The sequence below is a fragment of the Ceratotherium simum genome, chromosome 29 (genome assembly GCF_057802395.1).
Source record: "Ceratotherium simum simum isolate JZ-2026a chromosome 29, ASM5780239v1, whole genome shotgun sequence".
NCBI lineage: Eukaryota > Metazoa > Chordata > Mammalia > Perissodactyla > Rhinocerotidae > Ceratotherium > Ceratotherium simum.
Genome location: NC_141928.1, coordinates 513,609 through 532,510, shown reverse-complemented (window position 1 = coordinate 532,510; position 18,902 = coordinate 513,609). Strand labels below are relative to the sequence as shown.

The 18,902-nt window shown below is 53.5% G+C and overlaps 2 protein-coding genes across 7 annotated transcripts in view; one reads left to right on the top strand and one right to left on the bottom strand.

The window, feature by feature from the left end:
• The window catches only part of PNPLA7 (patatin like domain 7, lysophospholipase), an 80,927-nt gene extending 65,743 nt beyond the window's left edge, over positions 1-15,184 (bottom strand). For 3 of the 6 annotated variants that reach the window (XM_087418672.1, XM_087418674.1, XM_087418675.1), the window contains exons 1-8: positions 14,949-15,184; positions 13,303-13,377; positions 13,053-13,140; positions 12,528-12,607; positions 10,874-10,965; positions 10,554-10,694; positions 9,781-9,940; positions 7,971-8,051 (exon numbers count right to left, since the gene is read on the bottom strand). In XM_087418672.1, the coding sequence (XP_087274798.1) occupies positions 7,971-8,051; positions 9,781-9,940; positions 10,554-10,694; positions 10,874-10,965; positions 12,528-12,607; positions 13,053-13,140; positions 13,303-13,377; positions 14,949-14,975 (744 nt within the window). In that variant the 5' untranslated portion in view covers positions 14,976-15,184. Of the gene's footprint in view, positions 1-7,970; positions 8,052-9,780; positions 9,941-10,553; positions 10,695-10,873; positions 10,966-12,527; positions 12,608-13,052; positions 13,141-13,302; positions 13,476-14,581; positions 14,719-14,948 lie in introns of those variants that run through there. The other 3 variants (XM_087418673.1, XM_087418676.1, XM_014782375.2) reach the window with 3 other exon arrangements.
• Positions 15,185-16,243: 1,059 nt separating this feature from the next.
• MRPL41 (mitochondrial ribosomal protein L41) lies at positions 16,244-18,426 on the top strand. The gene has a single exon (XM_087418710.1). The coding sequence runs from the start codon at positions 16,535-16,537 to the stop codon at positions 16,940-16,942; it is 408 nt and encodes a 135-aa protein (XP_087274836.1). The 5' UTR covers positions 16,244-16,534; the 3' UTR covers positions 16,943-18,426.
• Positions 18,427-18,902: the final 476 nt, after the last annotated feature.

The following is an 18,902-nucleotide window of genomic DNA, read 5'->3' as shown; positions in this document are numbered from 1 at the left end:
ACTTTCAATCTCACTGATTTCTGCTTTTATCTTTATTCCTGTCTTCCTTCTGCTTGCTTTGCATTTTCATTTGCTCTTCCTAGTTTCTTAAGATAATAGCTTAGATCATTGATTGGAGACATTTTTTCTTTTCTAAAGCATTTTAGGTTATAAATTTTCCTCTATGCACTACTTTAGCTGCACTTGAAAAATCTTGATATGTTAAATTTTCCTTTTCATTTAGTTTGAAATATTTTGATTTCCTTGTAACTTCTCTTTGACTGACGTTTTATTTAGAAATGTATTCTTTAATTTCCAAATATTTAGGGGATTTCTTATATTTCCTCCTGTTATTGATTTCTAGTTTAATATCATTATAATCAGAGGACATACTCTGTATGATTTCAGTTCCTTGAAATTTATTAACGTTTGTTTTGTGGCCCCGAATACACTATTCACAAGACATACTGAATGTGCACTTGAAAAGAATGTCTTTTGCTGTTGTTGAGTCCAGTGCTCAATACTGTTCAATAAATAAATTAATTAATTAATTAAGGTGGTTGATAGTGTTGTTCAGATTTCCTATATCTTTGCAGACTTTCTATCTACCTCGTCTATCGATTACTGAGAGAAAAGTTAAAGTCACCAACTATAACTGTGGATCTATTTCTCCTCTCAGTTCTGTCAGTTTCTGTTCCACTTCCGAGATTACGTATTTGAAACTCTGTTGTGAGGTGCACACACACGTGGGACGGTTCCCTCTTCTTGGTGAGTGATGTCCCTTGTTTATCCCTGGTGACATTCCTTGGTTTGACGTCTGCTCTGTCTGATATTAATACAGCCCTTCAGTTTTCTGTTAATTCGAGTTTTCATGGGATAGCTTTTCCCATCCCTTTATCTTTTATCTAAGTCTTTACATTTAAAGTTTCACGGAGTCAGCATATAGTTGGATCTTGGTATTTCCATCCAGTCTGTCGATCTCTGTCATTTAATTGGTGTAGTCAATGTTATTATTGATACAGTTAGGTTTAGGTTACAATTTTCTGGAGAATGTTGATTTTTTTAGCAGGTTATCAGGTTAGATTCAGACACAAGTTCTGTCCTACCACCTGTGGGCAGTGGGTTCCAAAGTGCAGCCCCTGATGCTTTCTCTGTCCTGCACAGGTGCCACTCGGGGGTTAGTCCGAGATCTGGGCTGAGGCTGACTCTTCATTCAGCTCTCATGGTCTGTGCTGCACTGCTGGGTCTTCCCTGAGGCTTGCAGAGGTTCACAGACTTAGCAGATCCACTTCTCCAGATGCCTTCTTCTGGGATCCACTCACTCACCCTCTGAAAGAGGGGTTCCTACTGGAGCTCTGGCTTCCTGACTGGGCTGCCACTCAGAGCAGGGAGACAACAGAGGAAACCCAGGAGCTCCCCCGACGTGGGCTGCTTCTCTGGCTTTGATTCCCACCCACAATGTGCCTGCTTTTATTTTCAGAGTCTTCAGTAATTGCTTTTTGCATTTTCTCCAGAGTTTTTAGTTGTAATCAGCAGAAGAGAGAGGTGGTAGGGGCATCACCCTGCCACAGCACAAGTGGAACCCTATTTTAGTTTTACTGAAGATAAAATCTCAATTTCCTTCTTCTTTGAGAGCCAGAATGAAGAAGCCTAATAAATCACCACAGACAGCAGCTCCCCTGTGTGACAAGACTTATTGCAGCTGCTGTTAGAGAGAACTCTGTTTTACTTTCAGATGCTCGGACACACAAACAAGAATGTAAGCAAGGTGAACCCAATCTCCTGACATCACTGTACCCTAAAGCAAACCTGGCAAACGCCCCTCCTGCTGCACAGCCCTGCACATCAGGAACAACACTAGGCCTATGGTTCTCAAGACGTGCTAAGTGAGCTCTAGGACTCAGTTCTATTTCTTCTGCTTGGAATCCTTTCTGCTCTTTCAAATCCTTTATAAAGAGAAAGTTGTCCCCTAAGAGACTCACAACCACACCACAAGAAACATGAGCACAGAACAGCACTGGGCAGTTGCCTGCAGGTGTCTAAGGACGGGAATTACAGGCCAGCTCCAGATTCCCAGGCCAGAGGTCCCAGCATGCCCCCTCACCATTTATGCACCACTTGGTTGCTCTGTGGAGAGTGGACCCCCTCTTCTTTGGGCTCACAGGGTGTGGATGGTGTATCTCGGACACGGCCTCACCCTATTTCCCGGCTGTCTCTACAGGACCCATGAAGCCAGTGCATCTCCCACTCACCAGTGAGTCAAGCAGCTTGGAGACCCTAGGAGAACCGGGAGGGATGTCTCCACAAACCCCATCAGACGGCAACTCTCATCTCTGTTCCAGAATCAGAGAACTGTGTGTGTGTGTGTGTGTGTGTGTGTGTGTGTGTGTGTGTGTTTGGAGGGAGGGTGGGAAAAAGAATGACAACTTAGCGGCTGTTGCCAAAATGGCTTGTGGGCATTTTATTTTCAAATTGACTTGTCAGAAAAACAATGCTCTCATCCTCATCTAAAATCAAGAAACTATGAAAACCACAGGCAGAGGCTGTGCTGCTGGGGTGTGAACAAAGCCCAGGTACCGCCCCCAAGAAAGCCTCACACTAGCACGTGTTTACAAATGTCCTCAGCAGCACAGGGCACAACAGAAAACAACTGTAAACAACCTAAATGTCAACCAGCAACAGAGAGATCAACAGTGTAGATGGCTGGATGAGAAAACCTGTCCACGTGGAGGGCTCTTACACTCCTGCACACACCAAGGACGCTGCAGGAGGACTGTGTACTGTGTGATGCACTCCTCAGTGAGTCCTGCACAATCACACCACACAGGGGGAGCAGCCGCCCCTGGGGAAAGGAGAGGGTGAAAGGTGGGTGGGTGACTGCACGACACTGACAGCTTACAGCTAACCAGAGTGACAGCTAGCTCATAACCTGGGTGACAGCTGACAGGTCTGCCTACTATGGTGTGCTTTTTGGTATAGCTCAAGTATTTCATAACAAATTTATAAAAATTAAAATAATAGGGGGAGGTGGAGTTGGAGGAAGGTGGTCAAAGCACAGACTTCGGGTTATAAGACACATAAGTGCTGAGGATGTGATGCACAGCACGCAGACCACAGCCAACACTGCTGGACGACGTATAGGAACGTGCTGAGAGTAGATCTGAGTTCTCATCACAAGGAGAAATTTCTTTTCTTTTTATTCTATCTGTGTGAGATGATGGATGTTAACCAAACCTATTGTGGTAATCATTTCACAATATATGTTAATCAGACCATCATGCTGCATACCTTAAATTTATACAGTGATATGTGTCAATTATTTCTCAATAAAACTGGAAAGAAAAGTAAATAAAAGAAGAATCAAAATTATCTCAGTGTCAAAAGAATATATTGTTACTTCAATTGGAAAAAAAATCATACAGCCTACTGCCCACTAAAAACGGTAGTCAGAAGGTAAAGGTTTATCTCCTTTCCCTCCTGGCACACGTGCTCATCTCTGCTCTATTAAAAAGATACAGGGGCCAGCCCAGTGGCGCAAGCGGTTAAGTGTGCGCGCTCCGCTGTGGCGGCCCGGGGGTCGCTGGTTCGGATCCCGGGTTCACACCGACGCACTGCTTGGCAAGCCATGCTGTGGTGACGTCCCATATAAAGTGGAGGAAGATGGGCACGGATGTTAGCTCAGGGCCAGTCTTCCTCAGCAAAAAAAGAGGAGGATTGGCAGATGTTAGCTCAGGGCTGATCTCCTCACACACACACAAAAAAAAAGATACAGGGCTGGCCCCGTGGCATAGAGGTTAAGCGCGCGCACTCCGCTGCTGGCGGCCCAGGTTCGGATCCCAGGCATGCACTGAGGCACTGCTTCTCAGGCCATGCTGTGGTGATGTCCTATATAAAGTGGAGGAAGATGGGCACAGATGTTAGTCCAGGGCCAGTCTTCCTCAGCAAAAAGAGAAGGATTGGCAGATGTTAGCTCAGGGCTGATCTTCCTCACAAAAATAAATAAATAAATAATTAAAAGGAAAAAACAAAACAAAACAGGGCAACCCAAAAAAAAAAAAAGATACAAACCTCCAAGGATGAAGAAAAAAGCTAAGAGCAGATGAGACACGTCAACAACATTTTGGAAGCTGATGAAAAGTAAGTGACAGAGTGGCAGCTAATGGAGCTAACAGGCTGTCCAACAAAAGTTGAAACGTTCTCTTTAGGGTATAGAGCCAAGAAGGTGAAAACTGATCCTCGCAGGCTAGTGGGCCCACACCCCCTTCCCTCCCCTGCAGTTGGCCACCGGTGTTCTTCTGGAGAAGGTGAAGCAGACAGGTCTGAGCACCAGGACGTCAGGCACAGCCATGAGCCGAGTGCCATCTTACACCTGGGCCAGAGGACAGCGTGCACCTGGATGAGAGCACCCCCAGACTCCTTCTCCGACTCCACGGCAATCTCACCACAGCAGGATATTGGCAGATTCTTCTCTGGGACTCTGCCCTAGAGAAAAGACCTAGACACTGACATGTAACACTCATCTGCCTCTGTCACAGAGGGGCAAACTACATACAGTCCAAGGGCCAAATCCCACCCAGCACCTGTTTTAGTAGATAAAGCTTTACTGGAACACAGCCACGCATGCTCATTTACACTAGGATGGCCGAGCTGAGCAGCTGCAGCAGAGACCCACAGAGCCTAAAACAGTGACCCCCTGGCCTCTACATCACGTTACACTCGCTTGTGCCAAGCCTCCTATAAGCGTTCTCTCTGCCTCTGGCCTCTCTGGTCCCACATTCTGGTCTTATGATATGTCTGTGCTGATCTGCACTGGTTGTGCAGCCGGGTCTGATGTGACTTCACTCTCAAATAAATGGGCTGTCGGGAACAGGAAAGGCCCGGATCTGAAAGACGCAAGCCAAAGTAAACAGGGAAGAGAAACTCACAGGAGCCAGAGATGACATGGGGAGCAAAACAAAACCTCGTCTTACTTCATCCATGAAAAAAGAACAAGACATTATTTAAAAAAAAAAAAAATTCAGAGGAGAAAAAAGAGCTCTTGAAATAAAAAACATGATGACAGAAATTTAAAATTCATGGAAGGTTTGGAAAATAAAGTTGAGGAAGTCTCCTGGAAAGCACCACCAAAAGATAACGGTAGTGTAGAATGAAGACAATTCTAGATTTGTAAGGGCTAAAACTCTCTTGCACCCTCTCGGGAAGCTGACGAAGGATCTGCCCCCCAAACCAAGAGGAAAGAAAGGACCCCAGGGCGAGCGAGGGGCAAGGACCCGAGGGGAGTGGCCCCGCGAGCGGGAGGTCAGACAGGACAAGAGGACGGGGCTCAAGGGAGCGCTGGGTCAGCGTGTCAGTGCAAGAAATGCGCAGAAGACTAAGCAACCAAGAAGGAGGTGACTGTGCACTGGGGAGAACAAAGTCCAAGGAGAGGAACTTCCTGCAGGGCCCACAGGCTGGGTGTGATGGGCGGAACAAGACCGCATGGGTGGGGCTTCATGGGAGGAGCTGGGAGGAGCAGGCAGGCGAGCAGGGCAACCAAGAGAGCCGCCTTCGTTTTCCAGGCCAGGAAGTTGACAGGGATCTAAAACGCAAGAATTACGGAACAGCAAGAGAAGCAGTTTGCGCAGAGGAGCCGAAAAGAGCTGGGAGTGGTTTTTCCGGGGAGGGTGCAGTGGAACAGACAACTGTGGTTCATAAAACATCAAATACATTTTTAGAGTTTGTCCACGTTGTTTGAATGAGAATTAAAATTTTTTTTCAATGACAAAAACGTTTGGTGAGGCAAAAGTGACATCCTTTCAAATGATCAACTAGTATACAATACAGGGGCTGGCCCTGTGGCTTAGCGGTTAAGTGCGCGCGCTGCACTACTGGCGGCCCGGGGTTCGGATTCCGGGCGCGCACCAATGCATGGCTTGTCCGGCCATGCTGAGGCTGCGTCCCACATACAGCAACTAGAAGGATGTGCAACTATGACATACAACTATCTACTGGGGCTTTGGGGAAAAAAAGGAGGAGGATTGGCAATAGATGTTAGCTCAGGGCTGGTCTCTCTCAGCAAAGAGGAGGATTGGCATGGATGTTAGCTCAGGGCTGATTTTTCTCACAAAAAAAAGAAAAAAACGATAAGAGTTAAAAAAAAAAAAAAACTAGTTACAATACAGAATCGTTTCTCTCCAACATCATTCATTCTCCTCTCCCACCTCCGCAGGGGAGATGGAGCCCTGCCCCCAGGGAGGAGGGGTAGGGCCAACCACCGACATCAGGCCCAGCCAACTGCAGCAGGCTGGGAGAAGGGGTGACCCTGGCCCTGCTCACAGCACACGACTCTGCAAGAACCGGCGTTCAACCCAAAAGACACAACGAGATCTGGATCAGCCACAGAACAAGAAAGAACAGAGAAGGCCTCCAACCAAGTCTGCGCTGAAGCTATTTTTTGCTTAAACCCAGTCGAGGTGGAGAGAGGTGCAGAGCCACCTACTCCCTAATTTACCTCCATGTACACTGACAGCCCGTCTAGACCTCCTGGCCTTCTCAGGCCCACCAGTGCACCTTACAAATTCAGACGCACACCAGCCAGAGCCCCCCAGAGCTGTGCAGAGTGGCTCCGTGGCCCAGACCCCACTCTGGCCTGAACTGCATGTCCTGGTACCCTCTCCCAGCACAACGCTCCAGGCAGAGGCTGCCTCCAGGCCGCGTGCCAGCCTTTCAAGAGGGGTCAGCCTTGCTCAGAGGAGGTGGTGCCTCTCTCAGCCCAGTCTGGTGTCTTGTGAAGACACACTAGATCCCGGGGGCACAGCAAGATGACAAAGTCCCGTCCATGCCTCCACTCCAGGCCTCAGAACAGCTCAAAGCAGGTCTGTGCTGGTCTGACGGGTCAGGGTAAGCACACTGAACACCCCCAAAGTCTCTGTTTGGAGCACGAGAACTCAGCGCTGGACTGGAAGACAACCGCCAAGAGCTCCACCGTCATGAGCGTCACACAAGGACCAGGACTCTGGGCCCTGCGTGGATGCACCCTGCCAAGGTTCTGGCTAACTGCCCTGGAGACCCTTCTGTGCAACGTCTGGAGAAACTGAGGACAAGTCACCTCAATATACAGCAAAAATGAAAACAAAGGGGATAGCTTCAATGGACAAGATTAAAATCAAATACACCTTTTGAGTTACACAAGTGTATGCATTTATCAAAACTCAGCTAATGTATACTTAAGATTTGTTTTATTGTACATAGATTCTACTCGGAAGAAAAAGAAAATTAAACAAATATTAAATTCTAGTTAATGGGGAGGGAAGGAGGCACACTGAGCTGAGACTTTTTGCAGCTGGTGATGGGCACACAAATTGATTTTACTATTCTGTCTACTTTTGAATATGTTTGAGATGTTCCATAATAAAAAGTTTAAGCCTCACAAGATAACATGAGATGCTATTTTTCAACCGACTGGACTAGTGAAGGTCAAATGTGGACGGCTCGCTAGTTGGTGGGATGAGGAAACAGGCACCTTGCACGCGACTGGTGTCACCCCTTGATCCAGCAAGTCTCTCCTAAGGATGCGTCCTAAGGTTGGTTTCCTAACATATGAAATGATGTCCACACAAGACCATTCGCTGCAACAATGAGCAGCCAAAGATTGGGAACAACAGAGAGACACACATTAGCCCAGGAGAGCCAGAGAGGGTTCCTCCTGTGAAGGGGCCTCGGGGCCTGAAGGAGGAGGACGTGTTTTCACTACACAACGTTTCGTACCTTCTGAATCTTGGACCACATGCATGCATTACCCAGTCCAAAAAATGATCATTTAAGAGACAGTCAAAACCTGTAGGCAAACGCCCAGCTCTTCTTAAACAGATAGTCCAAGTTGCTCCCATGCACACCCCCGACCTCCTAGGGGTGCCTCCCGTCCCAGAACAGCCCCTCCTCACTGTGGAGAACTGGCCTTGGCACTGAGGGACCTGCTGTCCAGGTGAAGCTGGGCAGATGGGGGGACTCACGGTAATGACGTCCAGGATGCTGAGGAGACTGTGGACACTGTCTCCGGCCAGAACCTCTTTCACCGCCACCTCCGTGCCGTCCTGCGCTCGGGAAGCAGAGCAGAGTGGTCCACTGGCGGGAGGCCTGGCCCAGCCCAGGCCAGCTGGGTAAACCAACCTCCCCTGCCACCTGTCTCGAGGGGCAGAGGCCGCACCCTAGGCAACTTGTGGGAATTAGAGGGGTGACAAGCTCCAAACCAGAGGACAGAAAAAATGAGGATAAATGAGCAGAATGAAGCAACCCAGCCCAGCCCAGGCATGGCCTTTCAACCCCATGACTTGTGTTTACTGGTAAGATTTAGACTGCATTTTACAAAACCTAAGTGAGTTTGCTGGCATAGCTAGAAGAGCTGTGAGAGCCAAATTTAGACATTTTCGGTATAAACAATAGCATTTTGATATATTTTCCCACTAGATTAAAAGAGAAAGAAAACCATGCAACGCTGGTGATTTAACATAGGAACTTCATCTCAGCTTGACCCAGGAAAAGCCTTTTGAACTTGTTCAGACCAGTACTGGTCCCCCTCCATGAGCCCTTCCATCTGGCCCAAAGGCTCCAGCACTTTTCGGGAAGGCCTATCAGCTGGATGACCACAGCCCTGGACCTTGATGGCCCGACTACAGGAGACTGGATGAAGGCCATTTCCTTTCTAACGATCCCATCAAGTCCAGACACAGCGGAAGCTACACAGGTGAGAATTCTACCCTGACAACACCAGGGTCTAGAAACCGAAGGACATGCAAGAACCATCCCGGATCAGGGCCCACCCCCAGGGCTCTGGCAGGTGGGAACTTCGTACAGTCTGGGGTGACCTCGTACGTCTGGGGTTTGCTAAGTGTCTGCTTTAAAAAATAACAAGTGGTGGGAAGCCTGGGTCACAAATGTCCGGGCAAATGAATCCATTTGTTCCTCCTGGAAAGCAGCAAGACCTCAGTAGGTTTGGCTTGGAGGTCACCCTCTGGCAATTGTGATTGAAGGGTATAATTTAACAGAGGCAGGAAGCAAGTATTTAGCTTCAGCTGAATTAGGAACTTAAATTTATTTATTAAAATTATTATATTGGGGTCGGCCCCGTGGCGTAGTGGTTAAGTGCACGCGCTCCGGTGCTGGTGGCCCGGGTTCAGATCCCGGGTGCACACCGAGGCACCGCTTGTCAGGCCATGCTGTGGCGGCGTCCATATAAAGTGGAGGAAGATTGACACAGATGTTAGCCCAGGGCCAGTTCTCCTCAGCAAAAAGAGGATTGGTACGGATGTTAGCTCAGGGCTGACCTTCCTCACAAAAAAAAAAAACTTAGAAGGAAGAAATAAAAATAAAATCATCATAAATTATTTATAAATTATTTATAATCTGAGTTAAATTATTTATAATCTGAAACCTGAAAATAAGGCAAGGGTGCAATTGATCATGGCAGATCAACACCCAACCACTGAGAGGTGTTCTGAGGAGTGGGCGAGACATTTCAAAATGCTTAAAATGCATCAGGTGAAATGCAGAAATAAAACCACTAAATGCCACAGAAACCACTAAATGACAGGCACGTGTGTGAAAGATAACACACCAATGTCAAAAGAGCAGCTGTGTTCCAGTGTGGGCATCAAAGTGTGCCTTTTTCCCCAAAGAACTAAAATTTTAAAATTTGCACTAACTTTTCAGTGGAAAGCTTTAAAAAACTTTACAATGGCAATCTCTAAGTAAAAGCACAACAGATGCGCACCCTCCACTCCACTCGGCACCCCAGCCTCCTGCACACGTGACAGGCACTCTTACCGCATCCTGGATGCAGACTTCCAGCCGCCCGTCCTGCACCACGTAGATGCTGGTGTCCGGCTCCCCTGGCCGGAAGACATGCTCCCCTTCGAGCAGCTGCACAAAGACCATGTGTTTGCAAAGTTCCAGGAACAGTGGCTTCTCGAAGTGGCCCAGGACCCTGCAAGAACCAGAGCACACATGGGACACCCTCCAGGAAGGAGGAAAGGAGGGACAGCTTTTGAAAGAGGCTGACGGGGACACAGGCCACCACCACCGCTGGCCAAATGCACAGAGCGAGCTTTCACAGGGCTGCAGGCCCCGTGGCACCAGCAGCCTGGAATCGCTGTCAGGACAGAAGCTGAAACTTCGGGAATTCTCATAAGCTGTTTTCCCATCAGCTCAAAGAACTCTCAAGCCATGACTGTGAATTTGAACCAGATGCATAACCAAGGGCAGGTAGAGAAGCGCCCTTCCTGGACAGGGAAATGGTGCTAGAAAGAGGAAAGGGGTTTCCAAGGAGAGATGGCAGGGAACCCAGATGTGCAACTTTTGGTCTGGCTACACACTTCCCACACCTGCTCCGAGTCTCCTCCTGAAGATGAAAACACTGACAAGCAAAGAAGCACGACAGGAAAGAACCAGCAAGGAGGTTCTGCTGCCTGCCAGGGGCAGAGGCAGCAGAAGGAGAGCAGCTTTGCAGCCATCAGCGACCACAGCAAACGTAAGCCTCAGACACCAGACCGAAGCTGGTCCCCAGCAAGCAGGCCTCCTGCGCCTGGCTTCTCTCTTACCGAACGTTTTTCAGCATGTACAACACTTCTGACGGCAGGTGAGAATTCTTCACGTCAAACTCCGTGAGGTCAGCCTCCAGCAGGGAGGGCGGGGGTTCCTTTGGCTGCAGGGTAGGGTATTCCTTCTTGAAACGCAGAATCCTACAAAGCAGAAATCCACACACCTGGAGCAGAAGCCCAAAGGGGTTCAAAGCAGACAGCACGAGAGCTGTGAACCCCGAGGCGGGGAAGCCACAGGCAGTGGCAACATCCAGTAGGCTCGCCAGGGCGCACCGGGGAGGGCAGTCAGGATGCAAGGGGGTCTGAGGGGCACCCAATACCTCTTGGCCAAAGACAACACCTTGGTCCTCTTTCTCACCCGCTGCCGGGGGGCAGCTGTGCTCCCCACAAGCGTGTGGGGGAGTGTGGTCACCTGCAGAGTGAAAAGGAGAGGCCAAGTCACGACCCTGCAACTGGCCGGATCCAGTTTTCAACCTCAGGGGTCAGTCCCAGCCCTCAGGACGCACCCTGTGGAATGACTGCCCAGTCCTAACACCTGGCTGCCCAGGGTACGGAGAACCATCCTTGGTGCTGTTGAGACACACCACATGACCATGTCCCCAAGCAGCCAGTGCTCTCAGAGCTCCGAGTCCTCAGGCCTGTGTCCCCTCTGCCTGGAAGGCTGACTTTGCTCTGCATCTCCTCTGTCATGCTGGTATGGCAACCCCTTCCCACGGCCCTTTAAAAGCCTGCCCTGTCCGGCTCTGCCCGCCTCCCCACCTCCCTTTCTCCACCCCAGGTCCCTGCACAATCATCCCAGGTCTGGAAGCTCTTTGCCCCTTCCCCACAGTCGAGGCCAACTCAATTACCCCCAACAGTGGTGGTGAGGTATGCAGAACGCCTGATTCCTACCCTGGATACTGGCAGGCCCCCGCGGGCAGCCATTGCCCCTCACTGTCCCCCAGCTCCCCGAGATGCGTCTGCCCCATGGTGTCAGCTGTGGTTGTGGGTGTGTGGTCACCACGACTCTCCTTCCCTCCTGGGGGTCCCAGCACCCGTTCCCGTTCCTGTCCTCCTCAGCCCAGGTTCAGTTTGCCACTGTACAGTCCTCAGAGGGACAACGGGTGGATGGCCCCCCACCCGACCATTCACCGGCTCCTTCAAGACCTGCTCGGGGTCTCTGTGTGGCCCTGCATGAGGCTGCAAGGCGGCCCTGCACGCTGTCCCCACACGCCAGGGCCCGGGCCCTGCCAGACAGAGCAGGCCGCAGCGGTGTCCAGGCTCTACACAGCACCACAGCCCGCCGGCAGGTCAACTCATCCTCCCTTCCACGATGCCTGACACTGCCGAGGACGAGAAAGCCACGCAAGGACACCCACATACCTTCTCGTCTGATACCTCAAGTTTTCTGCAAAGAACACGAATTAATCGTGTAACCAGAGAAAAGTAACAAATAGAGGCTACTTTAAAACATCAGAAATTATTTTAAGCCTGTATTTTAAGCACCATAAGCCTCTGGGCGGTCTGTTCAGCCCTTCCTGATCTTGGGGTGGAAGGGAGCTGGGGGTAATCAGGAAGGGCTGCACCAGGCTGCTTATTCCCAAGATGAGTGCTCGACACTGAAAAGGCAGCCTCACAGCCTCCACCTCATGGGGACCTGGCCCCAAATCCTGGCAGGACCACTCATCTCAGCACCGGAGCCAGGACCCTCTGTGCCCACGTGCCCCAGGTTTCTCGTCCTCTTTTCTAGTGAAGACAAACATCCACCTCACAGGGCCAATGAGGCCCCCATCTCCTCACCCTTGCCAAAGCAGTCTCGAGTGCTTCACCCCAGCTCCACCCCGCGCCCCGAGGCAAGGAGCTGCTCCCTATGCCAGGTGGAGGCAAGGCCTCTGGGACGAGGGCAGCGCCCACCAGGGGCTTCCAGGGGTCCCATTCCACAGGGGCCTGTAGGAAGGGAGCCCTGTGTCCCCCAGGGCCTGCAGCACCAGTTACCTTCCTCATGATCTTCCTGCCGTAAAACATCACTTTGTCTCTCTTCCGGAACCTGTACTGAGGAGTGGGCTGCACTTGTCCTGCGGGGGGAGCAGAGGGGCCGCCTGAGCCACGGCCAGGGCACCTCGAGGTGTGAGGGCTCTGGGAGGGCAGCCTGGGGGATGAGTGGTGCGCACACTGAATTCATCCTGCCCCTGCTACGTCACACAGCATGTGGGAAAGGCACACAGCCTCTCGTCCCAGGGCTGACAGAGCAGCTCACAGGAAGCAGGAATCGCATCTCTTCTCATTGCAGCCAGGTTCGGAAACCAGAACTGAGAAAGCTCCGAACAGACTCAAATTCTGTGGATCCAACGTGCTCAGCCTCAGCCTAGACATGCCAGCAGTTTCCAGCAAAGGCCACCATGGGCTTGAGGGCTGCTCTGGGGAGCTCAAAACATGTCGCGGGCCATCCAAACGTCCCCCCACCCTTCCGAGTCCTCGTCCTCCTCCCTCTAGAGCCGGAGTCCGAAGCAAGATACTCACGGAATTGGCTAACCCTTCTGTACACAAAAAAGACAGTGACGCCAACGAGGGCCAGGGCCAGGAGGGCTCCAATCACAATCCCCGTCAGCTGGGCAAGGTCACAGACAGAGCACCTGTCAGTAAGGCCACCGCAGAGCCCCTCCCGACCCTGACCACAGCCTGGGCACAATAGGGCTGGGGGCAGCCAGGGGTGAAACAGGTCACAGAACCTGCAACCCACCCCTCGCCTGGGAGCACCTGAGGTGGTTACCATGGTGGACTGCAAAGGCTGCTCCGTCAGCTGCAGCCCCCAGGATCGCAGAGTAGCATCCAGACAGAAGCCAGCCTGGAGAAGAACACCGCAGTCAGGCCGGGCCAGGATGGGCATGGCCCTGGCTTCCCAGGACAGCAAGAATAGAGCTGTCGGTCAGGGAGGATGTCAGCAGCCCTGGAGATCTCCAGAAAAGAAGCGATCTTCTGGGTTGCTGAGGTCCTCTGAGGCCATCTGCTCAGAAGCACGTGGACAGCAACCTGTCTCCCACAGGTATCTCAGGGACAGCGGGCAGGGGCCAGCAGCTGTGCCGTGTTGATGAAGCTCTAGGCATCATTAACACATCTGAATCCTAAATCCTCGGCTGTCCAGTTCCTCAGGATGCAAGTGCAGAGGAGCAAGCCCGGCTGGCCACAAGTGATACAAAGGCCATCTCTCAGTGCCCTCTGATCACTAACAGGACCACGTGCTGCTGGTCCCGGGGCACAGGGAATCCCACACACCAGCAGAGCTGAGAAACCCCAAGGAGGCGTCTGGATTCTGACATTAAATACCAGCTCACAGCAGAGAAGGGCTCTCTATGCCTGCTCCCCTACTGCCTCCCAGAGAATGAGTTCACAGGGGCTTCAGAATTCCAGACCCAAGGGAGGGAGAAAAGAGAAAAAAGTGAGTGCAGGATGGTGAATGGGCAGATGGCTGGTGCCACTCATATGGAGGATGCTGGCTGATTCCCCAAGATGAAAATGAAAACAAGAGCAAAACCAGCCAAACAAGCAGCCACTCGCCATTCCTCCTGGGATCACACACCTCTTCCCAAGTAGCCAGGAACAGGATGGGGTGGGGGTAGGGGACACTTGTCAATCCTTTCAAGTTTCTACATAAGTGCCAAGGACTGAAGTAGCTTGCCCCATCCTTCAGAGAGCCAGGACCAGACACAGCATTGATGCCAGAACACCCAAGGAAATCGAAGGGCAGGACGCTGAGAAAGCATCTCAGAATGTTGCATCAAGACAGAATAAGTAAGTGCTCCGGAAAACTCAATCTTTTAAACTTGGTTCAGGAGGCAAATGGAAGCAGTGGGGGCTCGGTGGGGCCTCAGAGCTGAGGCACCCAACCCCTTCTGGCCCAAACTGTGCTCAGCTCACAAGAACTTGTCAGTTAGAGAGCAGAAGAGCACCCACCACCACACCCTTCGTGTGAATGTGTCCTTCGGAGCTCAACCACCACTGGGAGGACAGCCCGGCCCACCCAGGGAAAGGGTCCCACGGCGTCCCCTAACCTATTTACACCGTCTCCTACAGGCGGGCACCTCAGACTCTTTCAGTTTTTCGCCGTTGTTTTAACGCAGCTAATGTCCTGGTTTAGGAGTAAAGGCCTTTGTAACCTGACTACAGACAGTCCGCTGAGAAAAACACCCTACGACAAGGCAGCAGGTGAAGTCCTCAGGGGAAGCAGGAACTGACAGCTGCGACTCCGGGGAGAAGGGGCAGGGCCCAGAGACAGGGGCAGAGGGGCCTGAGGCCCACCCCACACCGGGCTGAAAGGAGCCGGCAGAGCAGACGCTAACCCCCTTTCCCTGGTCCAGTAATGCCCCAGCGGGGAATTCTAAGGCTCTGATCCGTCCTTGGGCTCCTCCTGTTCCGTACCTCTGGGCCGGCGTCCTCTCGCTCCATGGCTGGAAACCAAACAGCGAAGGTGAGAAGGAGAGAAGGGTTCAAACCCCGCGGCCCCGGCTCGGGCGGCAGAGCAGCGCTCTCAGCCCTTCCTCGGCTCCTCTCCCCGAGCGAGCTCTGGCTGCGGGGAGACCCTGCGGAGACACCGCGCTCTCCAGAAGAGGCCGCCCTGTCGGAAGCCCCGGCGCCACCTCGCTCGCTGTAAACAGCGCCGTGTGGCCGCGCGGGAACCCGGGACCGCGGCCAAGTGCGGCTCCGCTCCCCGCCAGCGGTCAAGGGCGCGGGCGGGCGGCCGGCTCCGGGTGCCGGGAGGGGCTGCCGCCGGGGAGGGAGCTGGGCGGCGGCCCCAGCGGCCCGCGCGGGGACCGCCGCCCCGCGGGAGGAGCGCGGCCCCCGCCCCTGCGGCCCCAGGCCCCGAGAAAAGCGGCAGCAACGGAGGCTCTCTGTCTCCAAGCTCCCACCCAGAGACGCCGGGCGACGGCAGGCGCGGCGTCCGCGTCCGCGCCGTCCCGCGTGGGCACCCTCCTTCTCAGACCCTCCAGGGCTGCAGCCCCGGGACCCCGGCTCGGCGCCCCCAGTACCCTGCCCGGCCCCTGCCCGCCCCCAGGCCTGCGGCGGGACGGAGCCTTCCGTTTCCCAGCTGGGACAGCACCGCCCGGAGACCTGGAGGCAGCGACTTCGGGGGCGTAGGGGTCAGAGGAGCGGCGGAGTTTGCCGGCGTGGGATTTCGGGGGGCGTGGGGTTGGGGGGGCGTGGAGGTTAGAGAAGCGGCGGACTTGGGGGGCGTGGGGTTTCGGGGGCCCAGAGTTTTGCGGGGCGTGGGGTTGGGGCGGCGTGGAGTTTTGGGGGCCGTGGTTGAGGGCGTGGGGTTTGGGGCTCCGGAGTTTTGGAGGGGCGTGGGGTGTGGGGCAGCGCTTGACGTCCGCGGTCTGAGAGGGCGCTCCCACAGGGTCCCGCTCCCACAGGGGGCTCACCGCGCATGGCAGGGCCGGGCGGGCCTGTGGGAGCCCTGTCTGCCCTCCCATAGGCCGGACCCCAGGCTAGCTCAGGGCGTTCGACAGCAACTCACCGGGACCGCGCGCTGCCAAGCCCGCGCTCCCGACTCCCGCGCTCCGCTCGCTCCGCCCCACGCCCCGCCCCCGACGACTGCGCTCCCGACGCCCCGCCTCCGACGTCCGCGCTCCCGACGACTGCGCTCCCGGCGCCAGCGCTCCGCTCGCTCCGCCCCGTCGCCCTGCACCCGACGCCCCGCCTCCGACGTCCGCGCTCCCGACGCCCCGCCCCGACGACTGCCCTCTCCGGCGCCGGGTCTCCTCGTGCATTGGCCGAGTCCCCACCGGTCCTGTCCCATCGCTTGCCGAGGCTGCGCATTGGGCGCGGCGTAGCCAATCGGAGCTGCTCTCGCCGCAGCGCGGAGGCGTGGGCGCCGGAAGCCGTCGTGGGCCCCGGAAGCCATCGTGGGCCCCGGAGGCGGAGCCTCGGTCCGCACAGGTTCTAGGGGGCTGCAGCCGGGCCCGTGTGGCAGGGCTCGGAGAGCATTCGTGTGGTGTGGCGCCGGCATGGGCCTGCTGAGCGGGGTGGCCCGCTGCCTGGTGCGGGGCGCCGACCGGATGAGCAGGTGGACCAGCAAGCGGGGCCCGCGCACCTTCTGCAAGGGCCGCGGTGCCAAGGGCACCGGCGTCCACGGCCGCGGCGGGAAGTTCGTGCAGGTCCGGGAGATGGTCCCGGAGCTGGTGGTGCCCGACCTGGCCGGCTTCCGGCTCAAGCCCTACGTGAACTACCGCGCCCCGGCCGGCGCGGACGCGCCCCTGACGGCCGAGCAGCTCTTCCGGGACGCGGCGGCTCCTGCCATCGAGAGGGACTTCCGGGACGGCACCTTCGATCCCGAGCGCCTGGACAAGTACGGTTTCGAGCCCACCCAGGAGGGCAAACTCTTCCAGCTGTACCCCAAGAACTTCCCGCGCTAGGAGCGGGGCGGCGCCGGGCCCGAGCGGCGGACTGCGCCCCGCCGCCCTCACCGGCGTCCTCACCGGCCTGCGTCCCCGCCGCCCTCACCGGCGTCCTCACTGGACGGCGTCCCCGCGGCCCTCACCGGCGTCCTCACCGGACTGCGTCCCCCCCGCCCTCACCGGCGTCCTCACTGGACGGCGTCCTCACCGGGCTGCGGCCCGGCGCCGTCACTGTTGCTCTTTACCGGCCGCCAGTCCCGGGGTGGGTGGGTGCGGAGGCGCCCCCCTCACTTCGTTTCTATTAAAGATCTCGGCTACGGTCCAGCGTGTGTTTTGGCATCTGGTCATTGAAAAGCAAGTGTGCAACCAAACAGGTGGAGTATAGGGACCTGAGCGAAGTTCTCAATCAGTCTATTCCCTAGGAGAGGAACAGTCGTCTTCCCAACCAAAAGGTTCTGGAGAGGTGGCATGGGCAGGAAGACATCGCTTAGCTTGCAGAGGGAGGAGAATTTACGAGGCCTATGCTCCGCATGGCATGGCAGGTTAATTCATTTATCCGCCCTCCAGTTCTTTCCCAAGGAGCAACCCATGAGCATACTCTTTATGGGTTCCAAAGCAACTGTTTGTGGGGGTCAAGTGAAAGAAACTGCCCTTCTTGGGGCAAACCCAAAGATGAGGCCACACAGAGAATTAGTACCAAAACTAGGATTTCTCTAGCAATCTAGTCTCTTTACTCTGTGTTCACCTGTTTCAGTGCATAGTCCCTGAGATCTTCTGTATTCTGTTTAATTGGCCCTTAAGTTAAATATCTTAACACAAACTCTAAAGGAGGGTTCAACATTTTTCTATTGAAATAAATGGGCCATTAGCTGGGAATTGATCATCTTAGCATATGATAATTTTTTAGAACACATTCTGACCTATGTCGCATGTTGCATTGTATCATCAGAAGACAAAGCAAAGGATAGAAGTGTGTGAACATCTATGTATCATATTAGCAGATGCTGAGGATTTGACAAATTCAACAGTGGCCTGTACCTTTCCTTCCAGAGAGACAAGGATGAACTCATCGGTGGAAGTCAGATGAGTCACAAACCCAGTTATGTTCCTGGAGTTGCTGTATCCAGGGTTTGGAAGCTACTCAGTGTACTAAGGCCACAACGAGGAAGTGTGATTAGTCCACCCGTACTGTCTTAACAGACAAGTTCATGACCCACTAAGGCAACCCGGAACAGTCCACGCTCCCTTTGCTTATCTGCACAGGAGACTTATTAATAATACAAGCACTCTGGTGCCTAAATGAGGTAATCTTTTTAAACGTTCAATTAAAACTATTTCTGGCTGGGCCGGCCCTGTGGCTTGGTGGTTAAGTGCGCGCGCTGCGATGCTGGCGGCCCGGGTTCGGATCCCGGGTGTGCATCAAGGCACCACTTCTCTGTCCAGCCTGAGGCCGAGTCCCACATACAGCAACTAGAAGGATGTGCAGCTGTGACAGACAACTATGTACTGGGGATTTGGGGGCAAAAAATAAATAAAAATCTTTAAAAAAAAAAAAAAAAAACTATTTCTGGTGTTATAAAGTAGCTTTAAAAAAAAAAAAAAAAAACTTCTGGGCCGGCCCTGTGGCTTGGTGGTTAAGTGCGCGCGCTGCGATGCTGGTGGCCTGGGTTCGGATCCCGGGTGCGCATCAAGGCACCGCTTCTCCGTTCATCCTGAGGCCGAGTCCCACATACAGCAACTAGAAGGATGTGCAGCTACGACATACAACTATCCACTGGGGCTTTGGGGGGAAAAAAAATAAAATAAATAAAATCTTAAAAAAAAAAAAAAAAAAACTTCATCTAGTTAATATAAATAGTTGCTTAAATAAATATAAAGAAGTAAAAGTCAACTCTACATAAGAAACTGACAAGTCTGAGAGCTAGGAACCAAGCCCTCCCGCTCCCCGTGCCCAGCAGCATGCTAGGCTAGGGCAAAG